This window comes from Chiloscyllium punctatum, chromosome 24 (assembly GCF_047496795.1).
Source record: "Chiloscyllium punctatum isolate Juve2018m chromosome 24, sChiPun1.3, whole genome shotgun sequence".
NCBI lineage: Eukaryota > Metazoa > Chordata > Chondrichthyes > Orectolobiformes > Hemiscylliidae > Chiloscyllium > Chiloscyllium punctatum.
Genome location: NC_092762.1, coordinates 75,036,689 through 75,057,067, shown reverse-complemented (window position 1 = coordinate 75,057,067; position 20,379 = coordinate 75,036,689). Strand labels below are relative to the sequence as shown.

General features: G+C 42.3%; 1 protein-coding gene across 3 annotated transcripts in view; it reads right to left on the bottom strand.

The window, feature by feature from the left end:
- Positions 1 to 20,379, bottom strand: part of LOC140494704 (phospholipid phosphatase 2-like) — a 104,469-nt gene that overhangs the window by 7,976 nt on the left and 76,114 nt on the right. For all 3 annotated transcript variants that reach the window (XM_072594206.1, XM_072594205.1, XM_072594207.1), the window contains exon 5: positions 13,083 to 13,140. In XM_072594206.1, the coding sequence (XP_072450307.1) occupies positions 13,083 to 13,140 (58 nt within the window). The remainder of the gene's footprint in view (positions 1 to 13,082; positions 13,141 to 20,379) is intronic.

The window sequence follows — 20,379 nt, the reverse complement described above, 5'->3', positions numbered from 1 at the left end:
ACAATTTGCCTTAACAGCAAAAGGACTACAATCTTCAACACTGTGCTACTCAGAAGTATTGCTGATGTTGACGATTGGCTTCAGGAGTCCAGGAATACGTATGAACACGTTGGAATGTGTTGTTTACCCACATGTGCGCACTCAGGATTTGCTGGCTTTCAATCAAGTTCATGCCTTAGTTAAAATGTACTGAAGAAAACAGGGATTCAGGTTCGCTATTAGATTTGATTTATGTACTGGGTTAAATCCAGCAAGAAAATTATTTAAAGGTCAACTTGAATGGAAGCAAATTCACAACAGAATATATACATCTCAAGCCAACAAGCAGAAAGCATTTAGTGGTCTGGGGAGATGGGCCAGTCTGGGGAAGGTTCCAACCTGCATGTGATAAAATACTCTTTTTTTTCCCCAACAGTTCGTTAACAACACAAAAACGTATTTAAACCCTCACAGAAAGCACACTTTCTATGCCAGGGACAATATTTCCTGTGTGGCAAAAGAAAAATATTGCAGATTCTGAGCATCTGGAATAAAACACAGAAAATACTAAAAAACTTTGGCAGGTCAGCATCTGTGGAGAGTGTTACTGTTGTAGATGAGATCACTGAATTACATTACAGCCTGGTAAGGGACCAGTAAAACAGACGTAGAGAGAGACAGGAGAATTATGAAGAGAATAAAGTCGCAAGATTCCATTGTTTTGATCACAAAACAAAGGACAGATTTGAACAATAAGGCAATCTGCATACATGTGGAACTTATCACAACACCCAGAATTAAAGTGTGGCAAAAAGATGGATTATATCCTGCAACAGAACACCCCACAGCATCTATGCAATTTCAAATGCCACCACAATAAAACCCACGGATTTCTTGGCAACTTCATCTATATAATAACGATATCAAATTTTGTTAAATTTTATATTTGCATTACTATTCTTCATTTTTGCCGATCCAGCCTTCAAATGCTTACTTGAGAGTTATGTTATCATGGACGACCTCAACAACTGCTCCCGTTCTGGCTGATCACATGGTCGGGGGTTCCAGTTGCTCTGGACTCCAATACTGCACTCCAGTACTTATTCAATAGACAATAGACAATAGATGCAGGAGTAGGCCATTCTGCCCTTCGAGCCTGCACCGCCATTCAATATGATCATGGCTGATCATTCCTAATTAGTATCCTGTTCCAGCCTTATCTCCATACCCCTTGACTCCACTATCTTTAAGAGCTCTATCCAATTCTTTCTTAAAAGAATCCAGAGACTGGGCCTCCACTGCCCTCTGGGGCAGAGCATTCCACACAGCCACCACTCTCTGTGTGAAGTAGTTTCTCCTCATCTCTGTCCTAAATGGTCTACCCCGTATTTTTAAGTTGTGTCCTCTGGTTCGGCACTCCCCCATCAACGGAAATATGTTCCCTCCTGCCAGAGTGTCCAGTCCTTTCATAAGCCTATACGTTTCAATCAGATCCCCTCTCAGTCTTCTAAACTCAAGGGTATACAAGCCCAGTCGCTTCAGTCTTTCCGTGTAAGGCAATCCTGCCATTCCAGGAATTGACCTCGTGAACCTACGCTGCACTCCCTCAATAGCCAGAATGTCTTTCCTCAAATTTGGAGACCAGAACTGTACACAGTACTCCAGGTGTGGTCTCACCAGGGCCCTGTACAGCTGCAGAAGCACCTCTTTGCTTCTATACTCAATCCCTCTTGTTATGAAGGCCAGCATGCTATTAGCCTTCTTCACGACCTGCTGTACCTGCATGCTTGCCTTCATTGACTGGTGGACAAGAACACCCAGATCTCTCTGAACAGCCCCTTTACCTAATTTGATACCATTGAGGTAGTAATCTGCCTTCCTGTTCTTGCCACCAAAGTGGATAACCAGACATTTATCCACATTAAACTGCATCTGCCATGCATCTGCCCACTCACCTAACTTGTCCAGGTCACCCTGTAATCCCCTAACATCCTCATCACATTTCACCCTACCACCTAGCTTTGTGTCATCAGCAAATTTGCTAATGTTATTGCTGATACCATCTTCTATATCATTTACATATATTGTAAAAAGCTGCGGTCCCAGCACGGATCCCTGCGGTACCCCACTGGTCACTGCCTGCCATTTCGAAATGGAGCCGTTAATCACTACCCTTTGTTTCCTGTTAGCCAACCAATTCTCTATCCAATCTAGTACTTTGCCCCCAATCCCGTGCGCCCTAATTTTACTCACTAACCTCTTGTGTGGGACTTTATCAAAAGCTTTCTGAAAGTCCAGGTACACTACATCCACTGGATCTCCCTCGTCCATCTTCCGAGTTACATCCTCAAAAAATTCAAGAAGATTAGTCAAGCATGATTTCCCCTTCATAAATCCATGCTGACTCTGTCCTATCCTGTTACTATTATCCAGATGTGCCGTAATTTCATCCTTTATAATAGACTCCAGCATCTTTCCCACCACTGAGGTCAGACTAACTGGTCTATAATTTCCTGCTTTCTCCCGCCCACCCTTCTTAAAAAGTGGCACAACATTAGCCGCCCTCCAATCCTCAGGAACCAACCCCGATTCTATTGAACTCTGGAAAATAATCACCAGCGCATCCACGATTTCCCGAGCCACCTCCTTCAGTACCCTGGGATGCAGGCCATCAGGTCCCGGAGACTTATCAACCTTCAGACCTAACAGTCTCTCCAACACCAAATCCTGGCAAATAGAAATTCCCTTAAGTTCAGGTCCTTCAGCCACTGTTACCTCAGGGAGATTGCTTGTGTCTTCCCCAGTGAACACAGATCTGAAGTACCCATTTAATTCCTCTGCCATTTCTTCGTTCCCAGTAATATATTCCCCTGCTTCTGTCTTCAAGGGCCCAATTCACTGGAACAATTCCAGCTTTTCATTAACAACTAGTTTCACCAAACTGGATACGCCCACAGTCTTTTCTCTGAGCTCTAATCCGAGGCAAACACTTTCTTAGCTGCACTGAACGTCACACCGCTTCCACTAACATTGAGCCAGAAAGCCATCCCATTTTTTTCATTGCCAGTCAACTGCTGGTCCCCCTGCTATAGGAAAAACGCCGTTCAGCTTGAAAGGGTGCAGAAAAGATTTACAAAGGTGTTGCCTGGTGTTATGGACTAAGTCAGACCACTCAAAACATTCTTAAGCAGACAGCCCCAGATCATACCTTTGCAATTTGTTTCGGTAAGTGTACAATGAACATTACCCAGGGTAAGATAGCTAGGTTGACTGCTAGATTTTAAAACAGACAAAGAATTATTCACAAAATTACACAATGAAATATAACAGAATAAAGAACCCCTACAGAACTCAGTCTATCCAACTTAATTATGCTGTACCGAACATATACAACAGTCCCAATTTATATTTTTTTAAAAAAGCATAAATGGAACACATGCTTACAGGTTGAAGGCCTGAAAAGAGAGAGAGAGTTTCCACACAGCTCCCTGATAACTTCCAACCAGTTCAAGACTAAACTAAAACTGCTCAGCTCAGCTAGAGAGTTGACCACTCTCCTTTCTTTATACAGGTCACTTCTAAAACATGACCACTTTGGCTTGAAGTCTCATCTGTTTGCATATAAACAAAAGGCCTCTCAAAATCCTTTTCATCTCTGTACCAGACCAGACAGATCAGAGCTTGGCCTGGTTTATTACCCCTCTGAGAAAAATCAAGGACAGAGTATCCTTGAGATAGAGAGAAAATCCTTTTTAGAGAGAATAAAAAAAGAGACTTGCTTCGGTGACACTGGGTTGGAGGGTTTGAGCTATAGGGAGAGGCTAAATAGGCTGAGGCTATTTTCCATGGAGCATTGGAGGCTGAGAGATGACCTTATCGAGGTTTACAAAATCATGAGGGGCATGGATAGGGTGAATGGTCAGGGTCTTTTTCCTGGAGTGGGGGTGGAGGGGAGTCCAAAGCCAGAGGACATAGTTTTACGGTGAGACAGGAAAGATTTAAAAAAGGGACCTAAGGGACAACGTTTTCATGCAGAGGGTGGTGCGTATATGGAATGAAAAGAAAACAACACCCCAAACACTGAGCTGACTCCTGTTTCTGTCCAACTAAACGGTGTCTCCAGAACTGGTCATCAATGACCTTTAAACAGTTCTGGATGACCTAATGTAAAAACAGGGTGCGAGGCCTGCCCCTATTGTACGGCTGAACTAAGGATTGCTATCCAACTAATTGGAACTCCACGTTCTAAAGTACAACATTGTTCCAGAATGTGGGAAGTGGATTTTGTCAGAAGAGTAATAGTGTTTGCATTTCAGGTTGAGGGCCTGAAGGGCTCTGGTGAAAGGATTTCTCTCTCTCCACACAGATGCTGCCAAACCTGCTGAGCATTTCCAACATTTTTCTTTCCCCCACCCCCACAACAGCATTGCTGTATTTCTACAGCCGTCGGCAACGCAGACTTGTCAATGAATTTTCTGAACTGCCAATGTAATGTTTTTCGGATTTATGGAAGAAAAATCACAATATGCTTGCTATTCAGGGAAATACACATTAAAAGCCAGAGTAACAGAAGAGGACAAAGTAAACTTGAGGTGGTGACAAAAGCCATTGACAGAGAAATACAGCAACAATGGGGGATGAAGACAACATGTCTGGTGATTTTAACGGAAAGAAAGAAGAGGAAAAAAGTAAACATACATCTCTTTTCATTGTCACAGAGTATTGGTTGAAAAGAATTTTACAATTAAGTACTTTTGAAGTGTAGTCACTGTTGGAGGACCCACAAACAGCAATGAGATAGTATCAAAGGGATAACAGGGATTACAGGGTAGACAAGGCAAATGCAGAGAATATATTTACCCTCACGGGAGAGTTTAGGAACTGAGGATATAGTTTCAGGGTAAAAGGGTGCCAAGTGAAGACTGAGATAAGGAAGAATTTCCTCTCTCAGTGGGTTGAGTGTCTCTGCAACCTCTTGACAGAGAGAGCTGTGGGAGGCAGAGTCTTTGTGTATGTTTAAAGCTGAGATAAATGGACTTTTGATCAACCAGAGAATCAAGAGTTAATGGAAAAGGGCAGCAAGTGGATGTGATGAATGTCAGGTCAGCCTTGTTCATACTAAATGGTGGAACAGGTTTAAGTGGCTACACTCCAGTTTCTATGGTCTTATAATGATTGGATTGTCTGTCCTGAGAGATGCTAATTGGAGCCTGGAGATGGAGACCAGCTTTACTCTCTTTCAAAATAGCACCATGGGATCTTTTCCATTCAGAGGCAGCAGATAGACAATAGACAATAGGTGCAGGAGGCCATTCTGCCCTTCGAGTCTGCACCACAATTCATTATGATCATGGCTGATCATCCTTAATCAGTATCCTGTTCCTGCCTTATCTCCATAACCCTTGATTCCACAATCCTTGAGAGCTCTATCCAACTCCTTAAGTGAATCCAGAGACTGGGCCTCCACACAGACACCACTCTCTGGGTGAAGAAGTTTCTCCTCATCTCAGTCCTAAATGGTCTACCCTGTATTTTTAAGCTGTGTCCTCTGGTTTGGCACTCACCCATCAGCGGAAACATGTTTCCTGCCTCCAGAATGTCCAATCCTTTAATAATCTTATATGTCTCAATCAGATCCCCTCTCAGTCTTCTAAACTCAAGGGTATAAAAGCCCAGTCACTTCAGTCTTTCAGTGTAAGGTAATCCCGCCATTCCAGGAATTGACCTTGTGAACATACTCTGCACTCCCTCAATAGCCAGAATGTCTTTCCTCAAATTCGGAGACCAGAACTGCACATAGTACTCCAGGTGTGGTCTCACCAGGGCCCTGTACAGCTGCAGAAGAACCTCTTTGCTTCTATACTCAATTCCTCTTGTTATGAAGGCCAGCATGCTATTAGCCTTCTTCACGACCTGCTGTACTTGCATGCTTACCTTCATTGACTGGTGTACAAGAACATCCAGATCTCTCTGTACTGCCCCTTTACCTAAATTGATTCCATTTAGGTAGTAATCTGCCTTCCTGTTCTTTCCATCAAAGTGGATAACCATACATTTATCTACATTAAACTGCATCTGCCCACTCACCTAACTTGTCCAGGTCACCCTGTAATCTCCTAACATCCTCATCACATTTCACCCTGCCACCCAGCTTAGTATCATCAGCAAATTTGCTAATGTTATTGCTCATACCACCTTCTACATCATTAACATATATTGTAAAAAGCTGCGGTCCCAGTACTGATCCCTGCAATACCCCACTAGTCACTGCCTGCCATTCCGTAATGGAGCCGTTTATCACTACTCTTTGTTTCCTATCAGCCAACCAACTTTCAATCCAAGTTAGTACTTTGCCCCCAATACCATGCGCCCTAATTATGTGCACTAACCTCCTATGTGGGACTTTATCAAAAGCTTTCTGAAAGTCCAGGTACACTACATCTACTGGATCTCCCTCATCCATCTTCAGAGTTACATCCTCAAAAAATTCCAGAAGATTAGTCAAGCATGATTTCACCTTCATAAATCCATGCTGACTCTGACCTATCCTGTTACTACTATCCAGATGTGTCGTAATTTCATCCTTTATAATAGACTCCAGCATCTTTCCCACCACTGAGGTCAGACTAACTGGTCTATAATTTCCGGTTTTCTCTCTCCCACCTTTCTTAAAAAGTGGTACAACATTAACCACCCTCCAATCTGCAGGAACTGATCCCGAATCTATCGAACTCTGGAAAATAATCACCAACGCATCCACGATTTCTTGAGCCACCTCCCTCAGTACCCTGGGATGTAGACCATCAAGCCCCGGGGACTTATCAACCTTCAGACCTAACAGTCTCTCCAACACCAATTCCTGGCAAATATAAATTCCCTTAAGTTCAGGTCCTTCAGCCACTGTTACCTCAGGGAGATTGCTTGTGTCTTCCTCAGTGAACACTGATCTGAAGTACCAATTCAATTCTTCTGCCATTTCTTTGTTTCCCGTAATATATTCCCCTGTTTCTGTCTTCAAGGGCCCAATTTTAGTCTTAACCATTTTTTCACATACCTAAAAAAACTTTTACTATCTATCCTCCTTTATATTATTGGCTAGTTTACCTTCGTACCTCATTTTTTCTCTGCGTATTTCCTTCTTAGTAATCCTCTGTTGTTCTTTAAAAGCTTCCCAGTCCTCCGTTTTCCCACTTATCTTTGCTATGTTATACTTTTTCTCTTTTAACTTTATATGTTTCTTAACTTCCCTCATCAGCCACGGCCACCCATGCCTCCTCCGAGGATCTTTTTTCCTTTTTGGAATGAACTGATCCTGCAACTTCTGCATAATACACAGAAATATCTGCCATTGTTCCTCCACTGTCATCCCTGCTAAGGTATTGCACCATTGAACATAGGACCTTGACGTAGCTCCTCAGCCTAACAGCTGGCAGAGCAGCACACTCACCACTGCACAGAAGGGATTGTGTGTTCAAGTCTGCAGAGCATGGACTGAACCTACAACATTTCTCGCTCAAGAGACAAAAAAATACAATCGACTGAATAGAGGTTCACACAAAAGAGAATACATCCAAGGACAGGGTTCAAAGACAGCCACATCCTGACTAATAAAAGGTGGAAGAGCGCAAATGTGGTGGGGGGGTATTGGGGTGATTGAGAGAAATGTGAAGGAGGCTAAAGAAGCTGAGGACGGACAACACACAGTGCACTGAAATCTAATAGTGACACCAAAACAGAAACTCAACCTCGTTGAGATCCATAAATTCCAAAGTTGCATCATTTTAATCTGTATCAGAATCAGGGTTAATCTGTATAATTAATTATACTACATATGTGGACTCAGATAATTAAAGTGGATTGGAATTGGAACATGGGGAAAATGGCATTACTGCCTATTTTGTGTCTTTGAAAAACTGATTGATTTCTTGCTAACATTTCAAAAACAATAGTTGCTCAATCAGGATCAGTTACAACCTTTCTGCCAACTCCAACAGTGGCCTAACCAATGTCCTGTATAACTGCAACATGACCTCCCAACTCCTATACTCAATACTCTGATCAATAAAGTAAAGCATATCAAAAACCCTCTTCACTATCCTATCTATCTGTGACTCTACTTTTAAGGAGCTATGAACCTGCACTCTCAGGTCTCTTTGTTCAGCAACACTCCCTCGGACCTTACCATTAAGTGTATAAATCCTGCTAAGATTTGCTTTCCCAAAATGCAACACCTTGCATTTATCTAAATTAAACTCCATCTGCCACTCCTCAGCCCATTGGCTCATCTGATCAAGATCTCATGCTAATCTGAGGTAAACTTCTTCACCGTCCACAACACCTCCAATTTTGGTGTCATCTGCAAACTTACCAACTATACCTCCTATGTTCACATCCAAATTATTTATATAAATGACAAAAAGTAGAGGACTCCAGGACCAAATCTCGTGGCACTTCACTGGTCACAGGCCTCCAGTCTGAAAAATTATCCTCCACAACCACACTCTGCCTTCTACCTTTGAGCCAGTCCTGTATCCAAATGGCTAGTTCTCCCTGTATTCCATGAGATCTAACTTTGCTAACCATGGGGAATTTTGTCGAACGCCTTTCTGAAGTCCATATAAATCACGTCTACCGCTCTGCCTGCCTCAATAGTCTTTGTTACTTCTTCAAAAAAAGACTTGATCAAGTTTGTGAGACATGATTTCCCAAGCACAAAGCCTTGTCGACTATCCCTAATCAGTCCTTGCCTTTCCAAACACATGTACATCCTGTCCCTCAGGATTCCCTCCAACAATTTGCCCACCGCTGACGTCAGGCTCACTGGTCTATAGTTCCCTGATTTGTCCTTACCACCTCTCTTAAATAGTGGCACCACGTTAGCCAAACTCCAGTCTTCCGGCACCTCACCTATGACTATCGATGATACAATATCTCAGCAAGAGGCCCAGCAATCACTTCGCTAGCTTCCCACAGAGTTCTCAGGTAAACCTGATCAGGTCCTGGGGATTTATCCACTTTTATGCATTTCAAGACATCTAGCACTTCCTCCTCTGTAATATGGACATTTTTCAAGATGTCACCATCTATTTCCCTACATTGTATACCTTCCATATCCTGTCTCCACATTAAACACTGAAGCAAAATATTTGTTTAGTATCTCCTCCATCTCTTGTGGCTCCACACAAAGGCTGCCTTGCTGGTCTTTGAGGGGCCCTATTCTCTCCCTAGTTACCCTTTTGTCCTTAATGTATTTGTAAAAACCCTTTGGATTCCCCTTAACTCTACTTGCCAAAGCTATCTCATGACCCCTTTTTGCCCTCTTGATTTCCCTCTGAAGTATATTCCTACTGCCAATTTACACTTCTAAGGATTCACAATCTATCCTGTCACTTCCTGACACATGCTTCCTTCTTTTCCTTAACCAACCCTCAATTTCGTTAGTCATCTAGCATTCTCTATACCTACCAGCCTTTCCTTTCATCCTAACAGTTATAATATACTGTCTCTGGACTCTCATTATCTCATTTCTGAAGGCTTTCCATTTTCCAACCGTCCCTATACCTGCGAACATCTGCGCCCAATCAGCTTTTGAAAGTTCTTGCCTAATACCGTCAAAATTGGCCTTTCTCCAATTCAGGACTTCAACTTTTAGATCTGGTCTATTCTTTTCCATCACTATTTTAAAACTAATAGAATTATGGTCACTGGCCCCAAAGTGCTCCCTCACTGTCACCTCAGTCACTGCCCTCCTTATTTCCCCAAGAGTAGGTCAAGTTTTTCACCTTCTCTAGCAGGTACATCCACATACTGAATCAGAAAATCTTCTTATACACACTGAACAAATTCCTCTCCATCTAAACCCTGAACACTATGGCAGTCCCAGTCTTTGTTTGGAAAGTTAAAATCCCCTACCATGGTGTGAAGGTTGGCAATAATTCTCTCAACTGGGATGAGTTTCAACAGTTCTTGAATAGCTCACACATTGCCTCAATTGGAACTTGATGCTACCTTGAAAAAGGAATTACAAAAGGCTAAGACCACATGAGTCAAGTCACAAACTATCCCAAGGGTGTTGCTGAGGTTCAGGGTAAACTTGCCCTTTGTTTACTTCGCCACTAGTGACAGCACCTTTCCTGACTCTGACACTAGAAATTCCATCTCTTCTCTGCTTTCCCCATCATTAAAATCTTCCTTCAAACTCTTACTTTTCAGCCAGGTGCTCGGTCAGAGCATCTAATATCTTCCACTGTGATTAGTTATTTCTTCTTTTACACATTTATATTTACTGCAACCTCTTCAACTACAGAAGCCCAGCCAATTTCTGGACTAAAGTGGACATGAGTTGATGAAAGTGATGGGCAGGAAAAGTGCAGTAAAAATGAATATAGAACCATTGCAGGGTTATAGGTCCAAGCAGAGCCAGGGGGAGACATCATTGGCCCTTGTGGTTCTCTCATCCATGGAAACTTTGTCTCTCTTCTCCCACCTTGCCCCAACCCCTTTTAACTCTCAGGTCAGATTCAGTTAAGCACCTTGGCAGTGGGTGCTAGGTCCAACAGAATAGTGTAGCACAGATAGGGGAGGATTGGCCGAGTGGTATTATTGTTAGGCTATTAATCCAGAGACAGTGAGGTCTGCAGATGCTTGAGATCATAGCTGAAAGGGCGTTATTGGAAAAGCACAGCAGGTCAGGCAGCATCCGAGGCGTAGGACCTATGTAATATTTGGGAACCTTGGTTTGAATCGTACCCATGGCAGATAGTGAAGTTTAAATTCAATAAAAATCAAGAGTCTAATGATAACCATGAAACCATTGTTGATTTTTGGGGAAAACCCCATCTGGTTCACTAATGTCCTTTAGGCAAGGTAACTATCATCCTTAGCTGATCCCACCTACATGTGACTCCGGACACACAAATATGGTTGACTCTTAACTGCTCTCTGGGCAATTAGGGATGGCCAATAAATGTCAGTGACACCGATATCCCATGAACGAAGAGGAAAAGAGAAACCATTCACTCCACTGAGTCTGAGTAAGTCCTTTCAAAAGAGAAATCCAGCCACATCTACCATTGACAACCGCTCCCTTCCACCTCAGAAAATAATTCTTGTTCTTTCGGTATTTTGGTTTCTCCAAGTACTTATCCAATTTCCTTTTGATCACTAACTTAAACCTGTGCCCACCTCAATTTCAGGAAGAGAGTGCATTCCACCTCCAAACCACTCTTTAGGTAAACATTTCTCTTCATGTTGACCTCAGTTTCTTTTGCCAATTAATTTAAATGAAGTTAATTCTGGGTCATCCAACTAACAATCCTTCTGCTACTGGAAACACAGTTTCTACTTATTCTACTTAAACCTTTCATAAATTTTATCCACCTCCGTCAAATCCCTTTGGGCTTCTTGGTTTTTAGGAAAGCAACCTCAACGTCTGTAATCCTTTATCCCTTGAGCCAATCTAATAAAACTCCTTAAATCTTCACATATTCCTGGAGCCTGGAATTGGAAACCAGAGTCAGAGTGTGTTTGGACACTTTTATATTGCGTCCAAGAGTAGGACTCAAGCTAGAATTTGTAACCCTCAACATGGCAATTGTTCAGTTAGCCTGGAACCAAAACACTCACCCCTTGAATCCAAACCTGTTCTGCACATTTCAATTAAGTGGAAACGAGCAAACAATGCGTTTGAAACTATTTGCAAACTGGGAAATATTTTAATTGCCCACTGTACCAATGATTTAGAATTTCATGGAATGCACGGTCAGGAAATATAGTGGGGATTGGTTCAATTGAGACATTTAAGAGAGCACCAGGTGATTATTTGGATAGAAATGGTGTGCAGGAGATATGGAGGAAAAAGGCAGGAGATTGGCACTAGGTAACCACTGGTGCAGTTATAGTGGGCTGAATGGCCTCTTTCTACATTGTAACAATATGCTGATTCTGAGTTCATGGCAGATAGATGCACATTTCTAGTGTGTGTCGTACTATACAGTACACAAGTCTCTTAGCCTAGACGTCTGGTCATGCAGTGAATTGTCAACTGGTGTTTCCACCCTATATTTGAACCCTGATGGGACACCAGATTTCTGGCTCTGTCTCCTTATCCTAACTCCTTAAGAAACAGAAAGCAGCAGTGCACTGGAGAGTTCAATACAACAAAGTAGCACTATGATGGGGGTGCAAAGTGTGGACTTGGCTTGTTTCAACAGCATTAGCTGCCTGAAGGCAAGTGAAAAATATCCATTATGAATAGGGAAGTGGATAAATGAGGGACCTGGTGGTGAGATAAGCAGACAAAGTAGGAGAAATGCATTAAGTTAAAACAAAAGAAAAAATACAGATATATAATACTGCTCAAAATGAACATGGGTAGTTGGCACTGATTGAAGGACGTAAATGGCTACTGGTGGTTAATTAGCTAAGGTCAGGAGAGAGGTTATTAGGAAATGGGAGATGGTACGGTCAATTGTAAATAGGCATTATATACAAGCATTTCTGCCTATTGTATTTCCTGGATAACTACTCAGCTAAGCGGCACGGTGGCACAGTGGTTAGCACTGCTGCCTCACAGCACCAGAGACCCGGGTTCAATTCCCGACTCAGGCGACTGACTGTGTGGCGTTCGCACAGTGTCTGCGTGGGTTTCCTCCGGGTGCTCCGGTTTCCTCCCACAGTCCAAAGATGTGCAGGTCAGGCAAATTGGCCATGCTAAATTGCCCATAGTGTTAGGTAAAAAGGGGTACATGTAGGGGTATGGGTGGGTTGCGTTTCGACGGGCCAGTGTGGACTTGTTGGGGCCGAAGGGCCTGTTTCCACACTGTAAGTAATCTAATCTAATCTAATCTAAGCAAATCAGAACTATTTGAGTCTCTCTCAGTCCTGGGGCGCAGGGGCTTGCTGAGTGGGCATTGAATTTCTGATGTGCAATTCTTCCAGAACCAGTGTGTCTGGACTGCAAAGGGGTCGCAAAGCACAGTTTGGGTGTGCTCGGTCTTGTTTGTGTGTACAAAATTAAGTTAGGGTGAACCACACAACATAAAACAAACAGCTGATTGAAATTACTGGTTTGTATTAAATGAAGAAATCATGTGGGTACTTACTGAAATAAATACCACGCAGTACATTCCAAATGATGAGTGACCAGAATAAAACGATAACCTGCAAAACATTCAACGGTTAGTTAATCAGCTGAATTCAATATCACGGTTTCATGTGTAACAGCTAGGGGATAGGACTGTGCAACTATGAGCTCCTAGCTATTATTATACATATGCAAGATCTATATAGTTCTTAATAATGAAATTACAGTAACAAGCCATCAATTAATGCATAGAGCATTTGGAGTTAGCATCTAGAAGCAACTTTGAGCCTCTTCCCAAAAAAATAATCAGATTCCAGTTTTCTGCCCATCTCATGAAGCTGTGCATTTATGGTTGGTGCACTATTCAATGACAGCTGGCTCCTGTACCATATTTCATCCAACATTAAACCTCAATAGGGAGTATTAATGGTCCCTTTACTGAGGCGTTTAACCCAATCTCGTTGATGCACATTCCAACAAAGGTCATCGAATAATAATTAAGAGTTGGAGCCTTAATTTTTTATTGCCTTGTCTGATCCAAGGACATTGGGGTCATTATAACATCACTTGTGTTGCATCCCACCTCAGACATACTAAATTTACACAGACAGCAAGAGGGAGCTAACTATAGGTGTCCTTGAGGCATATTTCGATCAGGATCTCTGCATCAATCCAAGATTTAATCCCATGTGTTGGCACTGGTATCTCAAAAAAGGTGGAGCGCAAAGCATTGCATTAGAGTGGATAGCAATTCGGATCCTCAAAATAGATAATTCTCAGGCACCCTCAAATAATAAGCCACTTTGTTATATTCAAGGCTGCAGTTCACGAACACCTTCACAGGAGCAATTAGGATTGCACAATCAATGCTGACTTTGCCTGCAAGTCTCAAATCCTATGAAGTAAAGGAAGGTCGGCTACATGTTTATTCAAAAGCAAAAATACTGTGAATGATGAAATCGGATACAAACAAAAACAAATAGTGGAACAATTCAGGCAGCATCAACACAGAGGTAACTTTTTAGGTTGATGGCCTTTCCTCAACTAGAGATGCAAGAGTTTTTAAGCCAGTAGAAAGCAGAGAGGAAGGTATGTGATAGGGGGAGAATAAGTAAGTCTCCAAGGTACAACAGCCAAAGAGTGGCACCGGATATAGTGAAGAAAAGAGGTTGTGCCCAAATCAGGCATGAATTGTTGCATAAAAACCACCAGAATGCGACAAGTCGGGATAAAGGAAGAATCAAAAGACAACCAACTCAGTAAGGCAAAAGAAAATCCCCACACGTACACAGAATAAGATGTAGGCTGAGGTTATGATCTAAGCTTGTTAAACTCAATGTAAGCCCACAGATGAAATGTAAGTTGCGCGTTGGTGAGCTTTCATTGTGCATCACTGGCAGTTCGTATCAAGTGCACACAGCAACTTTTCAGATGAATACGTTGCCGTGAAAAGCTCAACATAGCCTTTGATTCCCAAAACACACTGTTAGTCACTTGGAAACATCAGGCTTATGGCTGGTTACAGCTTTCAGATGGCAGCTGTTGGCTGTCTGAGGCAAGATGCTGGCCTTGTAATTTAGGGCGATTGCCAAGTTCAAGTGGGATGTTTTCTTGAAAAAAAGAGTCTGTTCTATGAATGAGATGGAGCCAGGGTGTTTAGTCCCAAGTAGGTGATTGCAGAACACAAAGCCTGGAGCAAGGTCAATACAATTGTTGGGCAGAGTCAACAGCAAATAGCGAGGCAATTGATTTCCTTGCCAGTGCAGCTGAAAGATAATCTGAAGTCTGAGCCTGGCAGGAGCTCATCCTCTCAGCAGCATCCTGTAAAAGTAACTTGCATTTGTTGAAGACAGGCAGTCTGTGAAATTACTGAATTAAGCTTTCATTTGTTGATGGCTGTTTCGAACAATGAAGAAATGTTACAAATATTTTTGGGAAGGGGAGAGGTGTGGTCTATGATGCAGTACATCACAAAGCCAGGAATGCTAGAACATACTAAATAATTGCAAATTCCTGTCGTTTCATTAAAGTGGTGAGACAGAATCCTTTGTAAGTAACAGATAAAATACTCCCAAATTATTTCCCATCCCTGATGAAGCACTTATGCCAGAAACGTCAATTCTCCTGTTCCTCGGATGCTGCCTGACCTGCTGTTCTTTTCCAGCAACACATTCTCGACTCTGATCTCCAGCATCTGCAGTCTTCACTCTCTCCAAATTATCTTCCCATTGATTTAAGTCCTTGAGGCACGGCCTATAGAATTCTTCTAGTACAACGGTAATGTCCCTACCACTGAGCCAGGAGGCCCAGGTTCAAGTCCCACCTGCTCCAAAACGTATGCAATAACACCTTGAAAAAGGTGGATAAGAAAATAAAATAGAGAACACTTCTGAATCAATGCCGGAAAGTGATGCCGTGACAATAGTGCTCCGCAGCCAATGCGTGAGGTCTATCCCATGGAAACAAATTAAAGCACATATGATCATAGAGATGTACGGCATGGAAACATACCCTTCAGTCCAACCCGTCCATGCTGACCAGATACCCCAACCCAATCTAGTCCCACCTGCCAGCACCCAGCCCACATCTGTCCAAACCCTTCCTATTCACAAACCCATCCAAATGCCTTTTAAATGTTGCAATTGTACCAGCCTCTACCACTTCCTCTGGCAGTTCATTCCATACCCGTACCACCTTCTGTGTGAAAAAGTTGCCCCTAGGTCTCTCTTATATCTTTCCCCTCTCACCCTAAACGTATGGTCTCTAGTCCTGGACTTCCCGACCCTAGGGAAAAGACTTTGTCTATTTATCCTGTCCATGCCCCTCGTGATTTTGTAAACCTCTGTAAGGTCACCCCCTCAGCCTCCACGTTCCGGGAAAACAGCCCCAGCCTGTTCAGCCTCTCCCGATAGCTCAAATCCTCCAACCCTGGCAACACCCTTGTAAGTCTTTTCTGAACCCTTTCAAGTTTCACAACATCTTTCCAACAGGAAGGTGAACAGAATTGCACGCAATATTCCAACAGTGGTCTAACCAATGTCCTGTACAGCCGCAGCATGACCTCCCAACTCCTGTACTAAATACTCTGACCAATAAAGGAAAGCATACCAAACACCTTCTTCACTATCCTATCTACCTGCGACTCCATTTTCAAGGAGCTATGTACCTGCACTCCAAGGTCTCTTTGCTCAGCAATACTCTCTAGGACCTTTTCACTTAAGTGTAAAAGTCCTGCTAAGACTTGCTTTCCCAAATTGCAGCACCTCGCATTTATCTGAGTTAGACTCCATCTGCCACTTCTCAGCCCATTGGCCCATCTGGTCAATCTGTAATTTGAGGTAACCTTTTTTGCTATCCACTACACCTCCAATTTTGGTGTCATCTGCAAACTTACTAACTGTACCTCTCATGCTCGCATCCAAATCATTTATGTAAATGACAAAAAGTAGAGGGCCCAGCACCGATCCTTGTGGCACTCCACTGGTCACAGGTCTCCAGTCTGAAAAACAACCCTCCACCACCACCCTCTGTCTTGTACCTTTGAGCCAGTTCTATATCCAAATGGCTAGTTCTCCCTGTATTCTGGAAGACCTAACCTTGCTCATCAGTCTCCCATGGGGAACCTTGTCGAACACCTTACTGAAGTCCATACACCTACCTTCCGGAGCCTGACCTAATAAAATGCAATGTGAAATAAATATCTACATGGTGACTGGGGGAAAAATAAACAACTGTGCTGCTCAAAGCAACTAGATTGACCAGGCTGACAATGAAATTAGCTCATTATTTCAGGTCACTTGGATATAACAAAGAGCCCCTCATTGAATTCAGGCATGCAGACATTAGCCAATCTAGCTAAAGGCAGAATGGACAGGCTTGGATGTTGGCACTATTTCCCAGAACAGGTTTTAGATGTTTAAGTATGGCCGTCTAAAATATCTGACCCTGTTCAGTATCTTCAATCTCAGCTTAACAGCAAGACACCAAGAATGTCAGTTGCAGCATCTCTGTAATTGTGGCTTTGTGGTTTTTTTTTAAAAACAGGTAGCCTTGGAGGTCACCTGGATGCCGAGTGAGTTAATACCTCACATTGAGCAGTGGGATTGCTCAGTGGCATACACATGTGTGCTTCTCCAAGTATTTTCCCCAGGTATAAACATTCCAGAGTGAGGTCAAAAATACTGTTCCACAAAAAGGGCAAGAAGGGCCTACAAGTTATGGACCTGCTGCAATATCTTGGAAACTTTTATTTTTTATTTAACACTATTTTCCTAATCAAACTGTCCAGAGACATTATTACATACCTCTACAGGCGGTGGGACTTAAGGTGAAATTCCGTTCAGTATTTGAATTATCTTTAATCCTTACCTGCATTAATCTTTACGTGCTATGTTTACTTAAATGTTTAATACTACCTAATATATTAAATGACTCTTATGGTGCAGAGGTATTACCCCCACCAGGAGGACTAGGTTCAAGTCCCATCTGCTCTGAGGATCTAGCAGATCTGAACAGAAAATATCAAAACAATTCAGCTGCAAACGTTACAATAAATGGCAGAACAGTTTGAAGCACTGGGATTCAGAGGGACCTGGATGTCCAGGTGTCCAGATCCCTGGAAGGTGATCAAGAAGGCATACAGCATGGCTGCCTGCATTGGCTGGGACATCGAATTGGCAAGTTATGTTACAGCTGTATAAAACTTTAGTTTGGCAACATTTGGAATATTGCGCGCATTCTGGTCACCACACTACCAGAGGATGTGCATGCTTTAGAGAGGGTGCAGAGAAGGTTTACTAGGATGTTGCCTGGTCTAGAGAGTTTTAGTTATGAGGAAAGTTTGGATAAACTTGGATTGTTTTCACAGTGGAAAGACAGAGGCTGAGAGGCAACCTGATAGAGGTCGACAAAATTATGAAAGGGTGGATAGTTAGAGGCTTTTTCCCCCAGGGTGGATGGTCAACTACAAGATGGCATAGAGGCAGAGGTAATGTGAGAAGGGGAAAGTTTAGGGGAAGGAAAATTTTTCACACAGACACACTGCCAGTGCAAGTGGCAGAAACAGGCACATTAGTAGTGTTTAAGGCATATCTTAAGAGACACATGAACAGGAGGTGAACAGAGGGTTAGAAACTGCACATGGACAATAAGTAGCGGGTCTAAATAGGGATTAGAAATCAGTGTAGGCTTGGTGGGTGGAAGGCCTGCTCCTGTAATGTATTGAGTTGAGAAATTACATGTTTTGCTTCAATACTAAAGTTTTGCAGCTGCTTTATTTTAAAATTGAACTTGGTGGAAATGAAAAATAAACAAGGTTACTTGTGGCCACCATCTAAATCCTTAGCTCATGTGTCACTGAGAATCAAACCAAAGGACAGTGGATGTAGGATATCTAAAATAAAAATGAAAGGTGCTGGAAAAACTCAACACATCCAGCAGCATCTGTGGAGAGAGAACCAGAGTAACATGTCAGCTCTTGATTTTTCTTCGACACTGACAAACCACTGAGGAAATGTCTTAAATTGTGTTTGTGAGAAAGCCAGAATGTCTTAATTATTGAAGTGCATCAAATCGAGCTTCGATTGAGTAATTGGTGATGAATATGCTTGGAATGTGACACCGTGCTTCCTGCGATTAAAGCATCAGGTAGGCTGAAGGTGTACAAGATGCATCATCAGGTTGAAGGTAGCTGCCCGCATAATCAAGAAGTTCAAACCTTGTACATTCTTGGTGTTAAGGCTAGATACAAGAAGAAGCATCTCAATTCCAGGGCTCAACCTAATGGGATGAGCAGGAAGACAGCTGGCAGGAGGGTGGGGGAAAAAGCCTAGGAGGGATAAGATTCTCTGATGGTTGCAAGACAATGTCCCCACCAATGGAAGCTCAGGAGCCATGCCTTACTCGCTGCAATCTAAAATGAGGAGCGGGCAGGTGTACAGGCCTCGAAGACAACGTTAATAGATAACCAGACCTGTTCAGTAATGGAACCAGGGGGCCAACACTCTTAAGGACAGAGGTTTTCTTCCCAATTTATTTCAGACAATCCTGAAAGCCAATTTCCAAACAGAAATGGAAACTCTATTTTGGCCTTCAGAGCCAGAACAGCAGATTTGATAGGCCAAGTAGCCTAATTCTGCTGCTTTTCTTAAGTTGTAGCTGCTTAAATTCCACTGATACCCCTAGTTTTGAAGGTGGGGTTGTGCTGCAGAATGACGAACATCCCAAACCTTGTTCATTCTGGCGCCAGACAAGAACCTTTGGGGACGCATTTCAAAGCTGAAAACAGAAACTCCACTTGAATCATTTCCTCAGCAGCTTTGTTTGGAGACTCTTAAAATTAGTAAAGAAATTGCGAGTGTTTGTCAGACATATAACTGACCCAGGTAATTAAAAAAAGTACATACTGTGGACTGGATTGGAGACTCCTGGGCCTGCAGAGATCTAGAATTTAGCCACTAAATCACTGATCCAGTATTTACAGACAAAACTGTCCATAAAGAGCAAATTGCATCACCATTTCAACATCATGGATTATGGAATAATTGAGCCAAATATGAAAATGTAATGGATTCACTTCAAGGAAAGTATTCATTGTTCTTTCCATACAAGCTGTTCCAAAACTATGCTCATTATGACAGCCAGTTTGATTTGGCAAATAAGCATAGGGTTAAAGTTAACCAGCAGTATTTCCTAACAGAAGGATGCACTGACAGCTATTAAAGTGGCAGAGGTAGAAGTGAACAAGTGAAGAAAAAATGGAACTGGTCTCAGTTCACAGAATTAATACATTGGCAAAATAACATTGTCCATTTTTCCTGATCATACTTGCCAAAGGCAGTGAGAAATATCAATTACAGTATTCATAGCTGTTCAGGCAAAGAAATATAATCAGCTCATACTCAAAATGCAAATTGACAACAACAGCAGAAACAAGTCAAAAGACATTAACAAACTGTTTATTTTATAATGGACCAGAACTCAGACAATACATTACAGCATTGTTAATATTTTCTTAAGGCAAATTGATGTTGTTTAATAAAAAAGAATTGCCACTATCTTTAAAACACCCAGCAGCTTAAAATATTAAAAATAGAAATTGCTGGAAAAGCTCAGCAGGTCTGGCAGCATCTGTGGAGAGAAATCAGTGTTAACATTTCGGGTCGAGTCACTGGAACTGAAAAATGTAAACTCCAATTTCTCTCCACAGATGCTGCCAGACCTGCTGAGCTTTTCCAGCAATTTCTATTTTTCTCTGATTTACAGGGTCCGCAGTTCTTTTGGTTTTTAACTTAAAAATATTAAGCAAGTTTCTTTTT